A 16,961-nucleotide genomic window follows, 5' to 3' on the forward strand; every position below is an offset into this window, starting at 1 on the left:
GCAAATTTTTATTTTTCAGATAAAGGACGTGACACATCTCGTTGAGAGTGGAGGACCTGTTGGTAAAGCGAAGAAGACTTATCTTTTTGACTTTATTTTGGCTTATGTAGCATTTTCTCCACTTTTGAGCATATTAATTGTATATTCCTCAGTTTTATTTTAGAGAAACAGGATGTATTTTATACTCTTTTGGTTTTGTAATATTCTAGTCGGCCTTTTCTTCGCAGGCCGAGACTAGTTCTTATTATGTATCTTATGATGGATCAAAATATATTTTTTGTTTTTGTATATAAACGCTTTTTATCTTTAATGCTTCGTGTGTGACAACGGTCGTCGTTTTGTTTATCCTTTATTCACAATATCCTAGTTATATTATTATCTTTCGAATACTATGAATGTATTTTACTTTTAGGTATTGTAATGTCTCACCACCTTTGATCTACGACTATAGCTTAAGACTTTGTATTGTAGGGTGTTACAACAAATCGTTGTTTTTCCATTTTTAAAACTAATTTATAATTTTCTAAAAAGGCATTTAAAATGTTTAATGGAGAAGTTAAAAAAAATGACTTCTTCTATAATAAAAGACTTTTTATCACTTTTTTTTAAATAAGTACTTTTATTATTAAAAAACAAATACAAAACAAGTTATTTATAAGTTATTTTTAATATAACCTCATATTATTAATAAATATCTAAATTTACTCTTATATTTATATCTATTGTGGTCTTTCTAAATTTTAAAAATTATTTTACTAAGTATAATTATTGTTGCTTCTGTTTATTAAAAAAACAATTTTGTTTTTGGTCGATTTTATCAAATATAAATGCTAACGTTTTTAAAAAAGATGTGTTTCAAAAGATAATTTTGATAAGCTATTTTCGAAAACTACACCAAATTTAAAAGTGGTTTGGTTTATAAATAGAAAAATGCAAGAATTAAAAATCTCATTTTAATTAAAATTATCAATGTTATTTATTTTAAAGCATGAAAAAAAATTCAACTCTTAAATAAATTTTAAATATCTAATTTTTAGCTTTTCAAACAATTCATATTCGATAAATGTAATTTATATAGTAAACTATGTTATATTTAAAGTTCTAAAAATCAAACTAGCAGAATTAGAAGTTCATAAATTCATCTGAAATTCTATTAGAGTTAAATCAAATATAATAAAATAATATGTTTATATATAAAAAATTTGTTTTTTTTTTAATTTACTATTTTAAATCAATTAATCATTAAAAAATTACTTCAATTTGATCGATTAGCTGATTTTTTTTTTATCTCAATTAAATCTGTTATTTTTATTTGTGTAAATAGATCTTTAAAAATATGATGTAAAAATTTATATATTTTATTTTTGTTAAATTTAAAGACCTCAACCTACTAAAATTTTTTTAAGAACGAAAATATTCGAAATAAATTTTTTTTAAAATTTATTTAAATATATATTTTTGTAAATAAAAACATTTAAAATTTTTTACAAATAATAAATTTGTTTTAGAATTCGTGTTAACGGGTCTGTCTTTAGTAAGCTCAAGTCTTTTGAGCTTTTGTGATAAACTCAATAAATAATTTATAAATATAACCCAAATGGGGTTTAATAATAATTATTAAAGTTTTTATTTTTATCACAAATATTTTAAAAATTCATTTAGCTACCTTCACCCTAAATTTGCTACCTTTACCCACTAACACACTCTCTACCCTCGTTCTCTTCCCTACTATCAGCCATCAGCCACAGCAATAATCCCTATCCACTGCCATCAGCTTCTCTTTCTCTTCCCTTTTCACAGAACCCATTGCCATCAACAATAATCCCTACCCACTACCGGTCAGCCTCTCTTTCTTTTTCCTTTTCACAAAACCCACATCTACTGCCAATTTATTTGAGAATTCCCTTTTCAGCTTCAGAGTGTCGTCGTTCTTTCTGCCTTCATCGTGCACCATGTCTTCCCATCGTCCTCAGCGCCGTCTCCCCCTTCATCGCTACACTTCAAGAGTTTCAATGGAACCTCAGCCTCAGTATGAACTTGTTTCATTTAGCTCATTTTATTTATCCCTTTATGTTCTGCTGCATGAATCTATTTTGATGAAGTCATTCAATTGAGTTTTGTTCTTCTTATTTCATTCGATTAGTGGTTTTGTTCGGTTTACTTGATTGTTTAAAATTTCTGAGTTAGGGTTAAAAAATTTTGGTATTTGTTTTTATGATTCTGATTTCAATTTCTGGGTTTGTCTCTTTTCATGATGTTTTATTTTTTATTTTCTATTGCTGCTTGATTTCTGGTCATTATTTCAATTTTCGGGTTTATTTGTTATTGTTGTTTATTTTTTTAGTGTGTTTGTAAATTCAGAAATTAGTATTGTGATTGTTTTTAAAAATTCAATGGTTATTAGTTAGTTTTGCTTATTCATTATAAATTGGTCTCATTAAAAATCTTATTGGTAGCTGAGGTATATCTGTTCAGTTTAAAAATCTAATTTGAAGCCAGTTCTTTTCTTCTTTGAGTTTCATTATGTTATTTGATCAAAACAGTTTTGCTAAGGAATTGTTGGTATCCATGATATATTGTTTCCAATATATATTTTTTATGTCTTCTTTCTATAAATATGTTGCCAAATTTTGACCGTAAACTCACGGGATATAGAAAACCATAACAGAACTGAACTATGAAGCTTGTTGGTAGAATAAAAGGAAATGTCATCATATAATATCTCAAATACCTTGTTAAAGTTTATCATCATTATTTGACATCTCCCATAATTAGATGGTTTTAATTTACCTCTGCAATTGACAGTTTGAACTACTCTAATGCTCACTGCCATACTATAAACAAAAATTGGGTTCATATGCTCACTTATAATCTGTATGCCATGCATAGGCTTTTATTGTTTACTTGTGTTTCTCCTTATCATCGTTAACTTTGGATTTTAACAAATCTTGTCAGGCAGCAAACTCATGGGAAATCAACTCCAAATTGAAAGGCTTTTGGAGTTCCTATTGTGTCTAAGCATTGCAATGTTACAAAAGGATCTGATCTCCGTGATCTCTATCTAAAGCAATTGCTAGCAACCATAGTTTCTTTTTCTTTTCTATTTTTAATGTGTATTTTGCTGAGGAATTAGGGAGAATGAAGTGGAAAAAAAAAACAAATTCTACATAGTTTTCCATTCTTAAAGAAGTGGATCTGAGTAGTATTGTAATTTTCTGAGAGGTTCTGGGTTGTGTGTATCTACTAAATAATATCAAGGATGTTTACTTGCTTAAATTTTTAAAAGTAACAGTAGGGAGAACCAATAGTTGTTAACTTTCATTGATTTAGAGATATTACTGGTAGAATCTGCATGTGTTCAATTGTTTTCAAATAAAATATTGTAATAATCCTTATGGATATGCAGTTTAGAATTTATATAGAATGAGTCTTGAGTCTTGAGATCACTCAAGAACAATTTTCTTCACAACCATCATAAAACAGAAATATAACTGAAAGTGTTTTCTGCATATTAAGTATGCTCATATTCTATTTCTACTAAATAATCTGAAAATTAGTATCAAATAACATAAATTGCAACAAGCAATTAACTGAATCAAGAGTATGTTTATTCACTCATATTGTAGTGGTTGTTGTGACTAGTGGCATTTTTTTTGTAATTTTGGTCAAGTATTAAGTTTTGAAAATTTGAATGATTCATTGACACATGTATCAAGTAAAATATGTTGAAACCCCTTTTGCAAAAGCTTCTTTGCTTTAATTTTTTTTCTGGTATCTGTTGGCACTCATGCTGATAGCGCAAAGCTTATGCCTCATACACGTAAATTGAGTTTGGTCAAATTAGACCAAACCATTTACAACACAAAACAGAGTTTCTATTACATAACTTGGTACATTAAATTATGAGTTTCTACTACAAGGTCTCAATTCAAAATTCTTCTGCAAAAGCCACCATTGGGATTCAACCTTCACCTAACTCAATTACTTTCATGTGACTAGCACAGTAGATCACGGAAATTCTCAGATAAGATTCATTAGCTAGAATATCACCCATGGAATTTGCTAAAGTCAGTGTTTGATTGAAGCCTGACCACTTCAGTTGAGTGACCACCCAATGCAATAGTCTTAAGGAATATTTTGCAAGTCAGACCTGCTAACTGCACAAACAAAATATATACCCAATAGTTCATGAATCAACAAAAGTACCATCCTACAAGTTCAGCAAAAAGTAAAAAATGAATCTAATAAAAGCCAAATCTGATTAATTTAAAAGTTAAAATCAAGATTTACACATAATGTTCTTACATCCTTCACTATAATCTTATCTAGAAATCCAATTCTTGGTAATAACCATTCCAACACATACAATGAGGAGTTTTCACAATTGCTTGTAACAGGTTGATCATCTGAAAAGCAAGAATATGCTGAAGTCATGGTTGATGGATAAAAAAAATTGGTTATTAACAATGCGAATGGAGTCCAAACCTGAACCGCATAGAAGTATTCTATGTGTAACAAAGGACTGCAAGAAGGTAAGGCGCGCCATAAAATTAGACATATTAATTGTGACTGTAACAAAAAAGAGGTACAAGACATAAGCAACATGAGGAGCCAACATATTGCACAAAATATATACTCAATACATCTACTAGTTTCTGCACATTCAGTGTCACATCAATGTTATATATATTATCATCAACATACATTTTGAATCTATTCCACTCACTGTTGATAGCTCACGGGTATTCAATAATCAATTAGATCTAAATCCAACCAACAATTTTCACAACACCATAACAGAGTCAATAAAAGATTGATCAGAGTACTCACAAACTTAATTGCAACCTCTTCATTTGTCTGAATATTGTTACCTACACAAAATTTTTAAAATGAATTAATCTGAAAAACTTAATCGGAAATTTCAGAAATTCGAAGTTCAAACATGCACAAAAAAAACAAATAAAAAGAGAGAGGAAAGAAAGCTCACCAAGATAAATATCTCCAAAGGATCCGCTACCAATTTTTCGATCGATACGGAACTTGTTCCCAACTCGAGGCTCCACTAAAGTTCAACCTATTTTGACCAAAACCATAAAAAGGTTTGAGAAATTTGAGAAGAAAAACGAAATGAAGTCGTTGTGGAAGAAGGTAGAGGACATTGAGTAGAGAAAGAAGCGGAAGGACATCGCTAAAAAGAAGAAAGTAGACCGAAAGGGTGTAGAAGAAGAAACGGAGGTTCATTGTTTGAGGAAGAAGACGGAGAAAGTGGGTGGAGGGCGCAAGAAGGGTTTGGTTCTAAACTTATATATTGGGCCAATTTAAAATATCAAAAAAGTTGTTGTCTTTAAGTGTAATTTTTATTAAATTAATAATAATTTAAATATAAACCATTAGATCGTTTATCAATTTAATCTAACGTTTTAAATTTAATGATACATCAGATAAGCTCAAAAGAGTTGGGCTGATTTTAGCCAGACCCGTGTTAACTAATCTCATATTTAAATTAATGTGAATTTACAACAATACGATTGTATAGAATTAAATTACGTTTTTTTAATCGAAAACTAAAAATTAAATCTAGCAGTATTTTTTTTTTTTTTGTTTAAATAGAAAAGAAAAAGAATACTAGAAAGAGAAAGGGTAAAGTGGAAGTGAAGAAAGAAGGGTTTTGGCGGAAGGAAGAACCCTGAGAGTGTCCCTCACTTGCGCTGTCACTTCACTTCGACCTGCATCCTGCAACTGCAAAAAAAAAAAAAAAAAGGAAAAAGTTTTCTTCTTCTTCTTTGTGTGCTCTAGCTGCCTCTTCTTCTACCAAAACCAGGTACCTGAACTATGCCCTTTCTTCTTTCTGATCCGCTGAACCCTCTTCCGATTCACACCCGCACATTTCCCCCTTTCTCGTAGCATACATATCTATCTGCTACCTTCTTTTCTAAACTTCGATTAAACGCCGTCGTTTCATTGCTCTGATTGAACCTAACTTGTTTTTCTGTGCAGCAACGCAGTTCCTCCTACTTTCAAATCATGCAGGCCCCGGTTCTAGTTCTTAGTGAGTTATTATTATTATTATTATTATTATTATTATTATTATTATTATTATTATTATCATTTAATTTGACTTTCGCGGTGGATTATTACTTGATCTGATTTAAACTATTACTTGGAAGCAGTGCCATTGAGTTTAATTTTGTATTGAAATTTCCTCTGAAGTGATTTTTTTGAAGTTAAAAGTAAAAACCAAGTTTCGTTAATTTTCAATATTAAATCAGCAAGTGTATCATTTCTGTTTAAGTATTTTTTCTTTTTTTTGTTGTTCTCATTTTCTTGTGTGGTATTCTCAAGTTTTAACTTTCATGATATTTATTCACTAAATCGAGGGTTTTCTCGGTTATGCATTATGAGCCTTTCATTGGGTACTGATCGATCATCAAATATGTGTTGAAATTGAGCAGAGGACAATTTGAAGCGTGAGTCTGGTAGCAAGGTGCAGCATGCTAATATCAATGCATCAAAGGTATGAGATATTGACTATTGAGTGTAACTTTCTGGTTTAGATTTTTGTGTGATTGTCTTCTTGACATTTTATGCCTCAAAGATTCCCCCTTGGATGAAAAATAAAAGTTTAAATCATAGAGATAGGCAAAGAGAGGGGGAGGGGGGTTGCAGTTTTTTTATTTATACCCCTTGTCCTTAAGGGGAAGTAGTCACATATATATATATATATATATATATATATATATATATATATATATATATATAGTTTGGGTTAAGGTGCATTGCGACATTTCATTCACTAACTGAGGTACAGTGTGATTCTACAAAAGTGGTCGTATTCGGTCTTCCTTTTAAATTAATTTCTTGGATTGGTGTAAAACCATCTATACACTATTTGAAGAATATAAGTTAGAAACTCATGATAATATAATTTAAAATCATCTTCTGTTTTTAGTTTATACGTCCAGGTTTCTGCTTCCAAGAATTTGTAAGTTCTGGACCATTTTTGTTTGTTCTGTTTGAACTCGTTCTGTTTTCAATGTACAATCCCAAATTTCCGAAACAATTATGGTGACTGGTGGCAATGTTTTCTCTTTTTATGGGACTGATATGCTTACATATGTTGAGGATTTAGTAAAGTAAATCATGCAACAGATAGTATGTGCTATTGTATTTGTGTTAGAACTTTAATTGCGGATTATCTGGATTTCATGTGATCTGTTCTCTAGTTATCTTTTTAGTTTTCTAATATGGTTAGTCCCTGCCAGGCCGTTGCTGATATAATTCGTACAACCTTGGGACCTAGATCGATGTTAAAAATGCTGCTTGATGCTGGGGGTGGTCAGTATTTTCTCCTTCATAATACTTTTTAACTTGATGCTATTTACGATTCTTCCATGTCATGATAACTTTCATCTTTAAATTATTTTTTAACATAACGATATTGAGCATTCTTTGAAGTAATACTCTTCCCTGATATTATTAATTTCTTCTATTTGTTTTTAGTATAACTGTTCATTTGCAATCTTGGATTTTGTTTCTACATATTTGTCTGATACCCATTCTTTTTCCTCAACTAATAGGAATTGTGGTGACAAATGATGGAAATGCTATCTTGCGTGAATTAGATGTTGCTCACCCAGCTGCAAAGGTATGAATTACCTCTCTAACTTTACTTCATTGATATTTGCTTGCATTCTGAGAAGAATTTTATGAAAACACGGTTTTCTGTATATGCAAAGATATTTAGGTTTCAGTTACAGCTTGGTTTGAAATTTCTAATACTGCACTCTTATTTGCAATGCTGCAGTCTATGATTGAATTGAGTCGTACCCAAGATGAAGAAGTGGGAGATGGAACAACATCTGTCATCATTCTTGGTATATCTTATGTATTTTGTTTTCTTATTCCTTTTCTCAAATAATGATTTTTCACCTAGTGGGAAAAGATCCTGTTTTTGTAAGAAATTCTCACCTGGTGCTTTACTTCATGCGGATCCATTCTACCATTACTCTTTTAACTGTTGATATTGTTATGAATTGAGACTCGAAGGAGTGAAGGACAGTTGTTGCACAGCTTTGTTTACTTTATTTCTGTATGGTTGAGTAACAAGTCATGATTGGTGAATTCCATATTTTGTTGTTCATCTTAAAATCTCATTTGATTTATTGAGCAATACTTCCTCATTTTCTCCACATACTTTATATGTTTAATATATTTACAGCTGGTGAGATGCTTCATGTTGCTGAAGCTTTCATTGAGAAGAATTATCACCCCACAGTCATTTGCCGAGGTAATTATAGTTGCTTCTGGATCTTTTCCAACAGTTGCTATTGTATTTGATGACTCCATCACTTTGTGATCTGCAGCTTACAACAAAGCTCTGGAGGATGCCATTGCTGTTCTTGACAAAATTGCAATGCCTATTGATACTAAAGATAGTAAGTATTGCTGCCACATATTTATCTATTTATTTTGTTTGCTCGAGTTTCTTACCAATTACACTTTCCACAAATTACATTGTTTACTTTTGTTGATTTGGTGAGTTTGTGACTTGTTACTATCTGAGTATGATGTATGCTCAACAGATGCCATTACCATTTTGAAGTTATTTTGTCTGATACTCTGATACAATTGATCTATATTATTTCTGTAATCCCCTACATGTAGTCTCATGTTTACACATTCTTCATGTGGATAAAACTGCAGGATCCACAATGCTGGGGCTAGTTAAAAGCTGCATAGGTACCAAATTCACTAGTCAATTTGGGGATTTAATTGCTGTGAGTATACATTATTCTTTCTGCTAGATTCTTAAGTTTGTTGTCTTCCCCCATCCACCTTATATATCTTTTTATTTGTTGGCTGGATCTTTCTTGCTTATGGATAGTTTTTAAAGCCATCAATAAACGGGCATAATACTTTCAGTGTTAGTTGAAGGGAAATTGTGAAGCATAAGTTTCTTCAGCCATGAATGAACCTATAAAAATTTTCATTTGTTATTTTGATCAATACAACTTTTTTGTTCATGTTGTAATTTGAGCATATTGTCTAGAGGCTGAATTATTTTTGTCAGCATATACACAAGATGTAGGTTGAGTTATCTTTGTATAATTAGGTTGGAATATGGAGTAATTGGGATGACTCATGTTTGCATAGCTATAAGTATACATTATTAATATTCAGGTGCATGAAAATGTAGCAAACAAGAAGTCTTGGAAATTATTCCCGTCTTTTGGCTCTTGACTTCACCTTTTTAATTTGCTTCGAGTTAATGTTATTAAAACCTTATGATACTGTGAACTCAATTTTTTCATGACTTTAAACGTCTGGATAATAATTCTATATCTGTTTGGTTAATTTCCAGGATTTAGCTATTGATGCTACTACCACAGTGGGTGTTGATCTTGGCAAAGGCTTGAGAGATGTAGATATAAAAAATTATATTAAGGTTGAGAAGGTCCCTGGTGGGCAGCTGGAGGATTCCAAAGTTCTTAAAGGAGTTATGATAAACAAAGATGTGGTTGCCCCTGGCAAAATGAGGAGAAAAATTGTTAACCCACGCATCATCCTTCTTGACAGTCCCCTTGAGTATAAAAAGGGTGAAAACCAAACAAATGCTGAACTTCTCCGAGAAGAAGACTGGAGTCTCTTGTTGAAGATGGAAGAAGAATACATTCAGGAGCTTTGCATGCAAATATTGAAGTTTAAACCTGATTTAGTGATTACAGAGAAGGGCCTTAGTGATTTGGCATGCCATTATCTTAGCAAGCATGGAGTGAGTGCTATCAGAAGGCTGAGGAAAACTGATAATAATAGAATTGCAAAAGCATGTGGTGCTGTTATTGTGAACAGACCAGATGAATTACAGGAATCTGATGTTGGTACTGGCGCGGGGTTATTTGAAGTAAAGAAAATCGGAGATGAGTTTTTTGCATTTATTGTTGAATGCAAAGACCCTAAAGCTTGTACTGTACTATTGAGGGGAGCTAGTAAGGATCTCTTGAATGAAGTTGAAAGAAACTTACAGGTATGCTTGTTGATTGGCACTGAGAACCTGTAGATTTGGTAACTGCTTCCTAAATGATGTTTTCATGACAGGATGCTATGTCTGTTGCAAGGAATATAATAAAAAACCCAAATCTTGTTCCTGGAGGTGGTGCTACCGAGTTGACTGTATCAGCGACTTTGAAGCAGAAGAGTTCATCAGTTCAAGGAATAGAGAAGGTGAGTGTAATCTTGCCCCTGCCCTTAAGTTCTACGGTAGGCTTTTTTTATCGTCCCGTAGCTGAAGGTGAGTGTAATCTTGCCCCTGCCCTTAAGTTCTATGGTAGGCTTTTTTTATCGTCCCGTAGCTGTAGTTTAATCTGGTTTTCACTTACGAATTCTTGTTGACTCAGTGGCCCTATGAAGCAGCTGCCATTGCTTTTGAGGCTATACCTCGTACTTTGGCACAAAATTGTGGAATTAACGTCATCAGGACTATGACTGCACTACAAGGAAAAGTAAGAACTTTCGAAATTTCATTTCTAGATGATTTTTTTGTTGATCATGTCTAATTTTGTGTTTTGGAATATAGCATGCGAATGGAGAGAATGCGTGGGTTGGCATAGATGGAAATACTGGTGCCATCACTGACATGAAAGAAGCTAAGGTGCATTAATTTTCTTTAATTCGACATATTCCGAAAACAACCAATAACCATTTCCCAACCAATGTTAGTCTTATCATATTAGAATTATGTCCGACAGGCTTAAGTTATTTCACTCCCGAATAGAGAAGACAATACCTACTCAATTTTTCCCTTTGCTTTTCACGAGCATCTATACTAGATTTGCATTATGTACATATATACATCATTTCAAGTGATTTACAGATACAGCATGTGAATGAGCTCTGAATTGTTTTTTCTTAATATGATCTTAGATCTGGGATGCATACAACGTGAAGGCACAAACATTTAAGACTGCAATCGAAGCTGCTTGCATGCTTCTCCGGATTGACGATGTAGTGAGTGGAATCAAGAAGAGGCAGGCTCCTGGAGCAGGCCAGGGTCCTTCGAAGCCTAAGGTTGAGACTGAGGCAGATGCCGATGGCGAGCAAATTCTACCTGACTGAGAACATGACTAAGCTGACGGTGCTTTTTTGACATATAGAGTTGAACCTTTGTTAGGTCTTGCTGAGCTTTTCACTCTAGTCTCTTTGTTAAGTTTTGAGTTCTTGATTTGGAGCTTGCTTTGTACCTTTAATGTTTTGCTAGGGTAAATTCAGACCGTTTCTCGTCATCCATACAATATTTGGTTCTACAATGATTGTTCATTGTTGAGATTTTTTGCAAATGCCACTGGAAAATTTTCGCTTTCACTGCTTAGAAAAGGCATTTCTTTTTGTATGCAAATACAGTGTTTATTAAGAGTCGTATTTAGTTTTTTTTAGTTTCATTTTAATCGGTTGACTTGGGTCATTTGCTAAGTTGGAAAACTTTACTAGTTAATTACTTCCTATTTCCTTTTTTTTTTTTTTGTCATAACTCTGCACCACATAATCATTTACACTTTCGCATCACCATATAATTATTCACACCTCCGCATTATGGATCTCGAGGAAACTTATAGAATGATGCAACGTGCCTAAATATTCTTATACAAATAACTTATAAATATTGTATATATATAAAACATATAACTTTTATCCCTCTTACACAATTATAATGACAAAGGCTAGGAAAAAAAAATTACGGTAACTTGCTCTTTGATTAGAAAAATACTAGTTATATCTAAACCCTGTAAATTTACAAGTAGCAGGATTGAAAGAATAATTAATGCAATGTTGTTAAACCTTAATAAATTTACAGGCTCCTCACCGAGATGGTATACTCTAAGTGATTTAGGTCTAGTAATTAAGCTATTTTTGAAAAAATAATTTAACTAATAAATGACTATATTAAAAATAACTTATAAATAAGTTATTTTGTATTTGAATTTTTAGTTTTAAAAGTGCTTATTTTTATAAAAATGTGATAAGTAGTAGTATTATGAGAGAAGTTATTTTTTTAACTTCTCTATAAACTCTTAAATAGCTTCTTAGAAAGCTGCAATTTGATTTTGAAAATTGCACTAAACATTAATACTATTACTTTTTATAAATCCAAAGCTAAAAAAAGTTACTTTTAAAGCTTCCCAAACGACCCTTAATGATTTCAAAGCAATTCAAACTTTAAGAACAAGAAAGCGATACTCTATTTTCCCTTCACAACAACGGGTACTTAATACATCTACAACATCTTTCACTAATGGTGTATTAACCTCAAATTTTTTAGGAACGCCCTCTCTATACCTTGAAGCATTCCTAGTTTCAAGAACTAAGAGTTGTCCAACTTTTTCTTTACATTAATAGCAATAGAGTAGATTATTACAAAAGAAATTCTATTGAACCAAATTATGTGTGGGTGACTATCAAATTTGTGTAAATAATCTTCGTAAATTTATAAAAATTTATATGAATCAATATGATAGCTAGTAAATGAGTTTGGTTATGATAAATGACTTCAATGCCTCTCCCAAATCTTAAAAACGTTACAAGTTTAGTGGTAAACTGGTAATGGACCATTTTCTAACCCTAATTCTTATTTTTATGTTAATTTGAAAAATAAAAAGATACTACTACATAAAATACAAAATATACTCGCGTGGTGATAACCTTTATTTATATATATATATATATCAAGCCCATGTAACGCAAGTGCCTGCAGTCATGCACCGGTAGCTATAGATTAATGGATCATCGCAAACTCAATAAAATAACAAAATAGAGCATGACACATACAATTAATTAAAGCCAAAATTCTTGATTGAATTAAGTGTTTATAATTTAGACGACACACTATGACCAAGTTGTTCCACAAAAGGAAAAATAGAAAAATATCACAAAAGCTATCACCAAAACTTTAATACCTTGGCACAAAATAAGCAGAACACTACGGTATGCAAAGTGGCTACAGTTTTATCACTCATACATAACTATCAATGAGAGATTTCCTCATCTCATTCGCAATTGCATTGGGCTGTGCTTCTCTCAGCTTGAAAACACTCTCAATCACGGACAGTTCCGTTGCCGTCGTATCTGACCCGCAAAATGCTGTCCAGTCATTTACTGTCATGCCGGCTGCTATTACTTCACTGCCACGGTTGACAGTCCCAGCCACCAAGGGCACCTGAAGAAGGGTCGAAAGCTCATCCAGGTCTTCAATTGAAGTATGTGGGTGAACCTGAACCAAGGGTACGGTCATATTCATATATAGCAATGTTGTACACATATCTAAGTTACAATTTTGAAGAGAACATCTTGTGCTTACCAAACCACCCCTGTTTGATAAGGCGCAGTAACTGCCAACAAGAATGTTGCCCGCGATAGTTTGCCTGAAAACTTCTACTCCAAGAACATCTGCAATTAACTCCTCAGTTTCCTGAACACCAATTTCAACGTAAATACTAAAGCATGGTAAAATCATGTGAAGAAGTGTCTATACAAACTTAAATATGTATCGAGGATTAGCATAGATAGGAGAGAGAAAAAGCTACAAGCTATAACAAGACAATCTACCTTGTCGAGATCGGTGTGTGCGAGGGCAACATGGTCATTACATGCTATACAATTTCCCAGAGCCGATAATCTTTCATCTACGCGTTGAACAACAACTTGATCGGGTAAACTATTCCTCAAATGTTGAAGTTCTTCAGCAACAGCCGTGGCAAAAACGATCAAGTACGATGAGTCAGTACAATATCATGACGAGCATACTTGAACAATGGATATGCCATATATGAGAAAAATGCTACTAAGAAACAATCTAAGACAAGTAAACTGATACAACCACGGCAAACATCAAGAATAATTTTGGAAACAATGTTTATAACAATTCCAGATGCTTGGAATCAACAAGATAGGTAGCCTGTAATTTGGCAGCTTGTTTGGTATTGCTTTAGTTGTTCACTTACAACTATTGAGAAATCTTAGAAATAGTTCTTATGATATGGGTAATTGATAACTATCTTACCTGTGCTAACAAAACAGAACTCAACACATCACTGCTCAAATGCTAAACAACATTCTAAAAAGTTCCTGTGGATAATGTTGTAGTGGTTCAGGAGCATAATCCCTCACGAGACTGTTAAAGTGGTGGAAAATTAATAGTTTTATGTGAGGGTTATGCACTTAAATCACTACAATATTGTTTGATCGTTTCCAAAAATCAATTTTGGAAATCATGGATCTACGAGACATCAGAACATTCCAAAATTGCACACTAGAGAATTAACTTATAATCAACTCCCACACTACAAAACATGGAGATATGTAACATGCAAGATAACCAAAATCACTAGTTAGTAGAAACTTGTATACAGCTTTGTTTTCCGTTAAAAGATAATCTCCAACCATCTACGGTTCCGAAAAATAAATGCCACCTTAGTTTGACAACACTATCGAAAAAGAACACAGATTACTTTAGTGATAAAAATAGGTATGGTGAATTTTAATTTCTCCTCTTGAAAGAGGGTGTAGCACCAAGCACCAAGATGTTTTGACAAGATACAACACAACAACCAAATCGCATCTAACAACACTAAGGATACAAATTAACATGCAACCATGGCATTGAAATCAAATACACTAATAATAAAATTAACATGAACAATATTAATCAGAAAATCAAAAAATTAAGAAAAACCTTGGTCTGTTGTGGTATGGGGCAAGAGAAGACCATTCTTGTTTCCTGCACACCAAAAGAAAGTCCAGTTAATGAGAGGTCTAAAATGCAATAATCAATTAATAGAAGAAACTAAGGTAACCATCTCTTGCTTGTTTTTCTAGAAGGGGAAAAATTGTAGTCATTCTTATCAGTATTTCGATAGTTCAAGACTTCACAATTTAAAGATTGATATTAATTGAGATTTGACAAGCCAAGAGAAAAACTTTACCAACACAAAGACGACCAATGATACGAGTTCCACCAATGGAGGTTTTGACAACAGGGATAACATCTGCTAACTCAGCCTCAAAGGCACTGCATGAAAAGACACATCAATTTATTCATCAAGAGATCCACTTTTACAATCTCAACAAAGTCAAAAATAACTTGAATCCACCGGGAAATATGTATATTTTCACTAATCCAAAAAGAATGGAACCTGTAGAAATTTTCGGAACCCCCAATGGCAACCAAACAGTAGGCATTGGTAAGTTTTGAGAAGACTCCAACCTCACAATTATTCTCAAACTGAAGTCCTGCAGGAAATCAATATCCATCAAGTACAATGTCATATCTAAGATAAACACATAATTTCCCATTAAAGTTGACCCTAAAATAATGTGTTGATGATCAAAGCGGTAACTGATATAATCAAACTATATACAAAATGAACGAATAAACACAAGTGAAAATGTAATGACTCATCACTTACTAGTTGCCATGACAGAGATGAGAAAAATCTTTGCCCAACTGCAGCTAAGAATCTGTAGCAATAATATCTAGTTAGGTTTAAATGAAAAATAAAGCAATAAATAATAGCAATATGCACCTAAATGTAATCCAAAAACATATAGTGGAAGCCCTTTCTTTCTTCCTTTCCCTTTTTCTTTTGTTAACGTTGATGATCACAAGTCCTAGTATCCAAGAGCTTCAACTCTAACACTAGAACAACAACAACTACTGATGATTTTATTTCATATCAGCTACTTGAACTAGAGACCAAACCAATCCAACAAGATCAACAAGCTTGTATTGAATAACAGCTGGAACACCCATTCACAAATTAAACCTACTACTAAGCACCAACCACCAGATATTCATATCTCATATACATAAAGTTCAAATGAAAAATAATCCATTCACAAACATAGGGAAGAAGAAGAAGAACAACAACAACCAGGCTCTGATTATCTAGCTATAACAAAACAAAAAAATATTATAACTTCACACTTGAAGCTCGAAAATAAGCAAAGAAGAGCGCATGGGTGGTCATGGTTTACCTAAACAGTGGAAGGTGGCGGAAGAGGTGGAGGGTAGGGCACCGCTATTGGGTACTTGGTATTTGGTATTTGATTTTTGATTTTTGATTTTTTCATTGCGAACCCCATAGCTATTTAAGGACTTTGTTTAGACATCTTTATCTTTCATAAAAGATTTTTTTTCAATAAAAAAATCTTATTTTTTAATAATTTTTTTATTATTTTTAAATGTATTTGATAAATTTTTAATAGTAGAAGTAAAATATTAAAAAAATAAAAAATATCTTTTTTAAAAAATTGTAATTTATATCTTTTTTTTAAAAGTTTTATTTTTTATAAAAAAAATTTATATAAATAAATAAACAAAAAATACTTTATATTATTATACTCAAATTTAATTAATAAATAAATTTTTTTTAAATAAAATATCCAAACATAAAATTTTATTTTTATTTTTATAAAATTTAAAAAAAAATAACTAAAAAAAATCTTTTTTTTAAGAGCTCACCTAATAAAACTCTAAATCAAGATTCCGAAAACCAATCATTTAGTGATTCAACTAAAATTCAACCATGATTTAATTAAATATAAAGTAAAATTATTAAAAATTTAATATATAAATTTATAACTAAAAAAAATAAAAACATACGTAAATGACAGCACATAATATTTTACCATCAAAAAAACATTAACAAATAAATTTTTATCTAAACGAAGACACTTATCATTATAAATCATAATCACCAGTAAGTGTTCCAATATTATTTCAGAAACAGCAACAAATCATAATCATTACAAAATTTAACAAAATAGCAACAACATTATTTCAAAAAATCAGCCACAAACACAATTCCAAAAAATTAGCAACAACATAATAACAAAATTATTTTAGAAAATTTAACAAAAAAAACTATCAACCATCATCCATCAAAATTTTTTAAAAAATAAGCAAAAATGAA

General features: G+C 31.8%; 2 protein-coding genes and 2 long non-coding RNA genes across 4 annotated transcripts; 2 read left to right on the forward strand and 2 right to left on the reverse strand.

The window, feature by feature from the left end:
* Nucleotides 1–1,675: 1,675 nt before the first annotated feature.
* On the forward strand, nucleotides 1,676–3,446 carry LOC130951285 (uncharacterized). Its single transcript, XR_009073906.1, has 2 exons — nucleotides 1,676–2,029; nucleotides 2,956–3,446. It is a non-coding gene; the product is annotated as an uncharacterized LOC130951285 (long non-coding RNA).
* Nucleotides 3,447–3,624: 178 nt separating this feature from the next.
* LOC130948125 (uncharacterized) lies at nucleotides 3,625–5,266 on the reverse strand. The gene is made up of 5 exons (XR_009072940.1): nucleotides 4,988–5,266; nucleotides 4,831–4,871; nucleotides 4,486–4,569; nucleotides 4,306–4,406; nucleotides 3,625–4,157 (listed from the first exon to the last, which is right to left on the reverse strand). It is a non-coding gene; the product is annotated as an uncharacterized LOC130948125 (long non-coding RNA).
* A 374-nt stretch (nucleotides 5,267–5,640) lies between these two features.
* Nucleotides 5,641–11,435, forward strand: LOC130950970 (T-complex protein 1 subunit gamma-like). Its single transcript, XM_057879575.1, has 14 exons — nucleotides 5,641–5,821; nucleotides 5,998–6,049; nucleotides 6,453–6,514; nucleotides 7,263–7,335; nucleotides 7,578–7,645; nucleotides 7,805–7,874; nucleotides 8,219–8,287; nucleotides 8,364–8,435; nucleotides 8,704–8,777; nucleotides 9,362–10,024; nucleotides 10,096–10,221; nucleotides 10,395–10,499; nucleotides 10,574–10,648; nucleotides 10,921–11,435. Exons 2-14 carry the CDS (start codon nucleotides 6,025–6,027, stop codon nucleotides 11,110–11,112), a joined length of 1,674 nt encoding a protein of 557 aa, XP_057735558.1. The 5' UTR covers nucleotides 5,641–5,821; nucleotides 5,998–6,024; the 3' UTR covers nucleotides 11,113–11,435.
* Nucleotides 11,436–12,821: 1,386 nt separating this feature from the next.
* On the reverse strand, nucleotides 12,822–16,126 carry LOC130951940 (eukaryotic translation initiation factor 6-2). The gene is made up of 8 exons (XM_057880698.1): nucleotides 16,024–16,126; nucleotides 15,456–15,507; nucleotides 15,183–15,279; nucleotides 14,973–15,058; nucleotides 14,723–14,767; nucleotides 13,597–13,727; nucleotides 13,349–13,459; nucleotides 12,822–13,261 (listed from the first exon to the last, which is right to left on the reverse strand). The coding sequence occupies exons 2-8, from the start codon at nucleotides 15,463–15,465 to the stop codon at nucleotides 13,004–13,006; spliced, it is 738 nt and encodes a 245-aa protein (XP_057736681.1). The 5' UTR covers nucleotides 15,466–15,507; nucleotides 16,024–16,126; the 3' UTR covers nucleotides 12,822–13,003.
* Nucleotides 16,127–16,961: the final 835 nt, after the last annotated feature.

The sequence above is a fragment of the Arachis stenosperma genome, chromosome 9, assembly GCF_014773155.1.
Source record: "Arachis stenosperma cultivar V10309 chromosome 9, arast.V10309.gnm1.PFL2, whole genome shotgun sequence".
Taxonomy (NCBI): domain Eukaryota; kingdom Viridiplantae; phylum Streptophyta; class Magnoliopsida; order Fabales; family Fabaceae; genus Arachis; species Arachis stenosperma.

Coding starts and splice junctions, on each gene's coding strand:
- LOC130950970 (XM_057879575.1), top strand. CDS start 6,025: ATGCAGGCCCCGGTTCTAGTTCTTA. Junction 7,875..8,218: donor AACATCTGTCATCATTCTTG/GTATATCTTATG, acceptor ATATATTTACAG/CTGGTGAGATGCTTCATGTT. Junction 10,025..10,095: donor AAGTTGAAAGAAACTTACAG/GTATGCTTGTTG, acceptor TTTTCATGACAG/GATGCTATGTCTGTTGCAAG.
- LOC130951940 (XM_057880698.1), bottom strand. Junction 14,768..14,972: donor CATTGGTCGTCTTTGTGTTG/GTAAAGTTTTTC, acceptor TTTGGTGTGCAG/GAAACAAGAATGGTCTTCTC. Junction 13,460..13,596: donor CACACACCGATCTCGACAAG/GTAGATTGTCTT, acceptor ATTGGTGTTCAG/GAAACTGAGGAGTTAATTGC.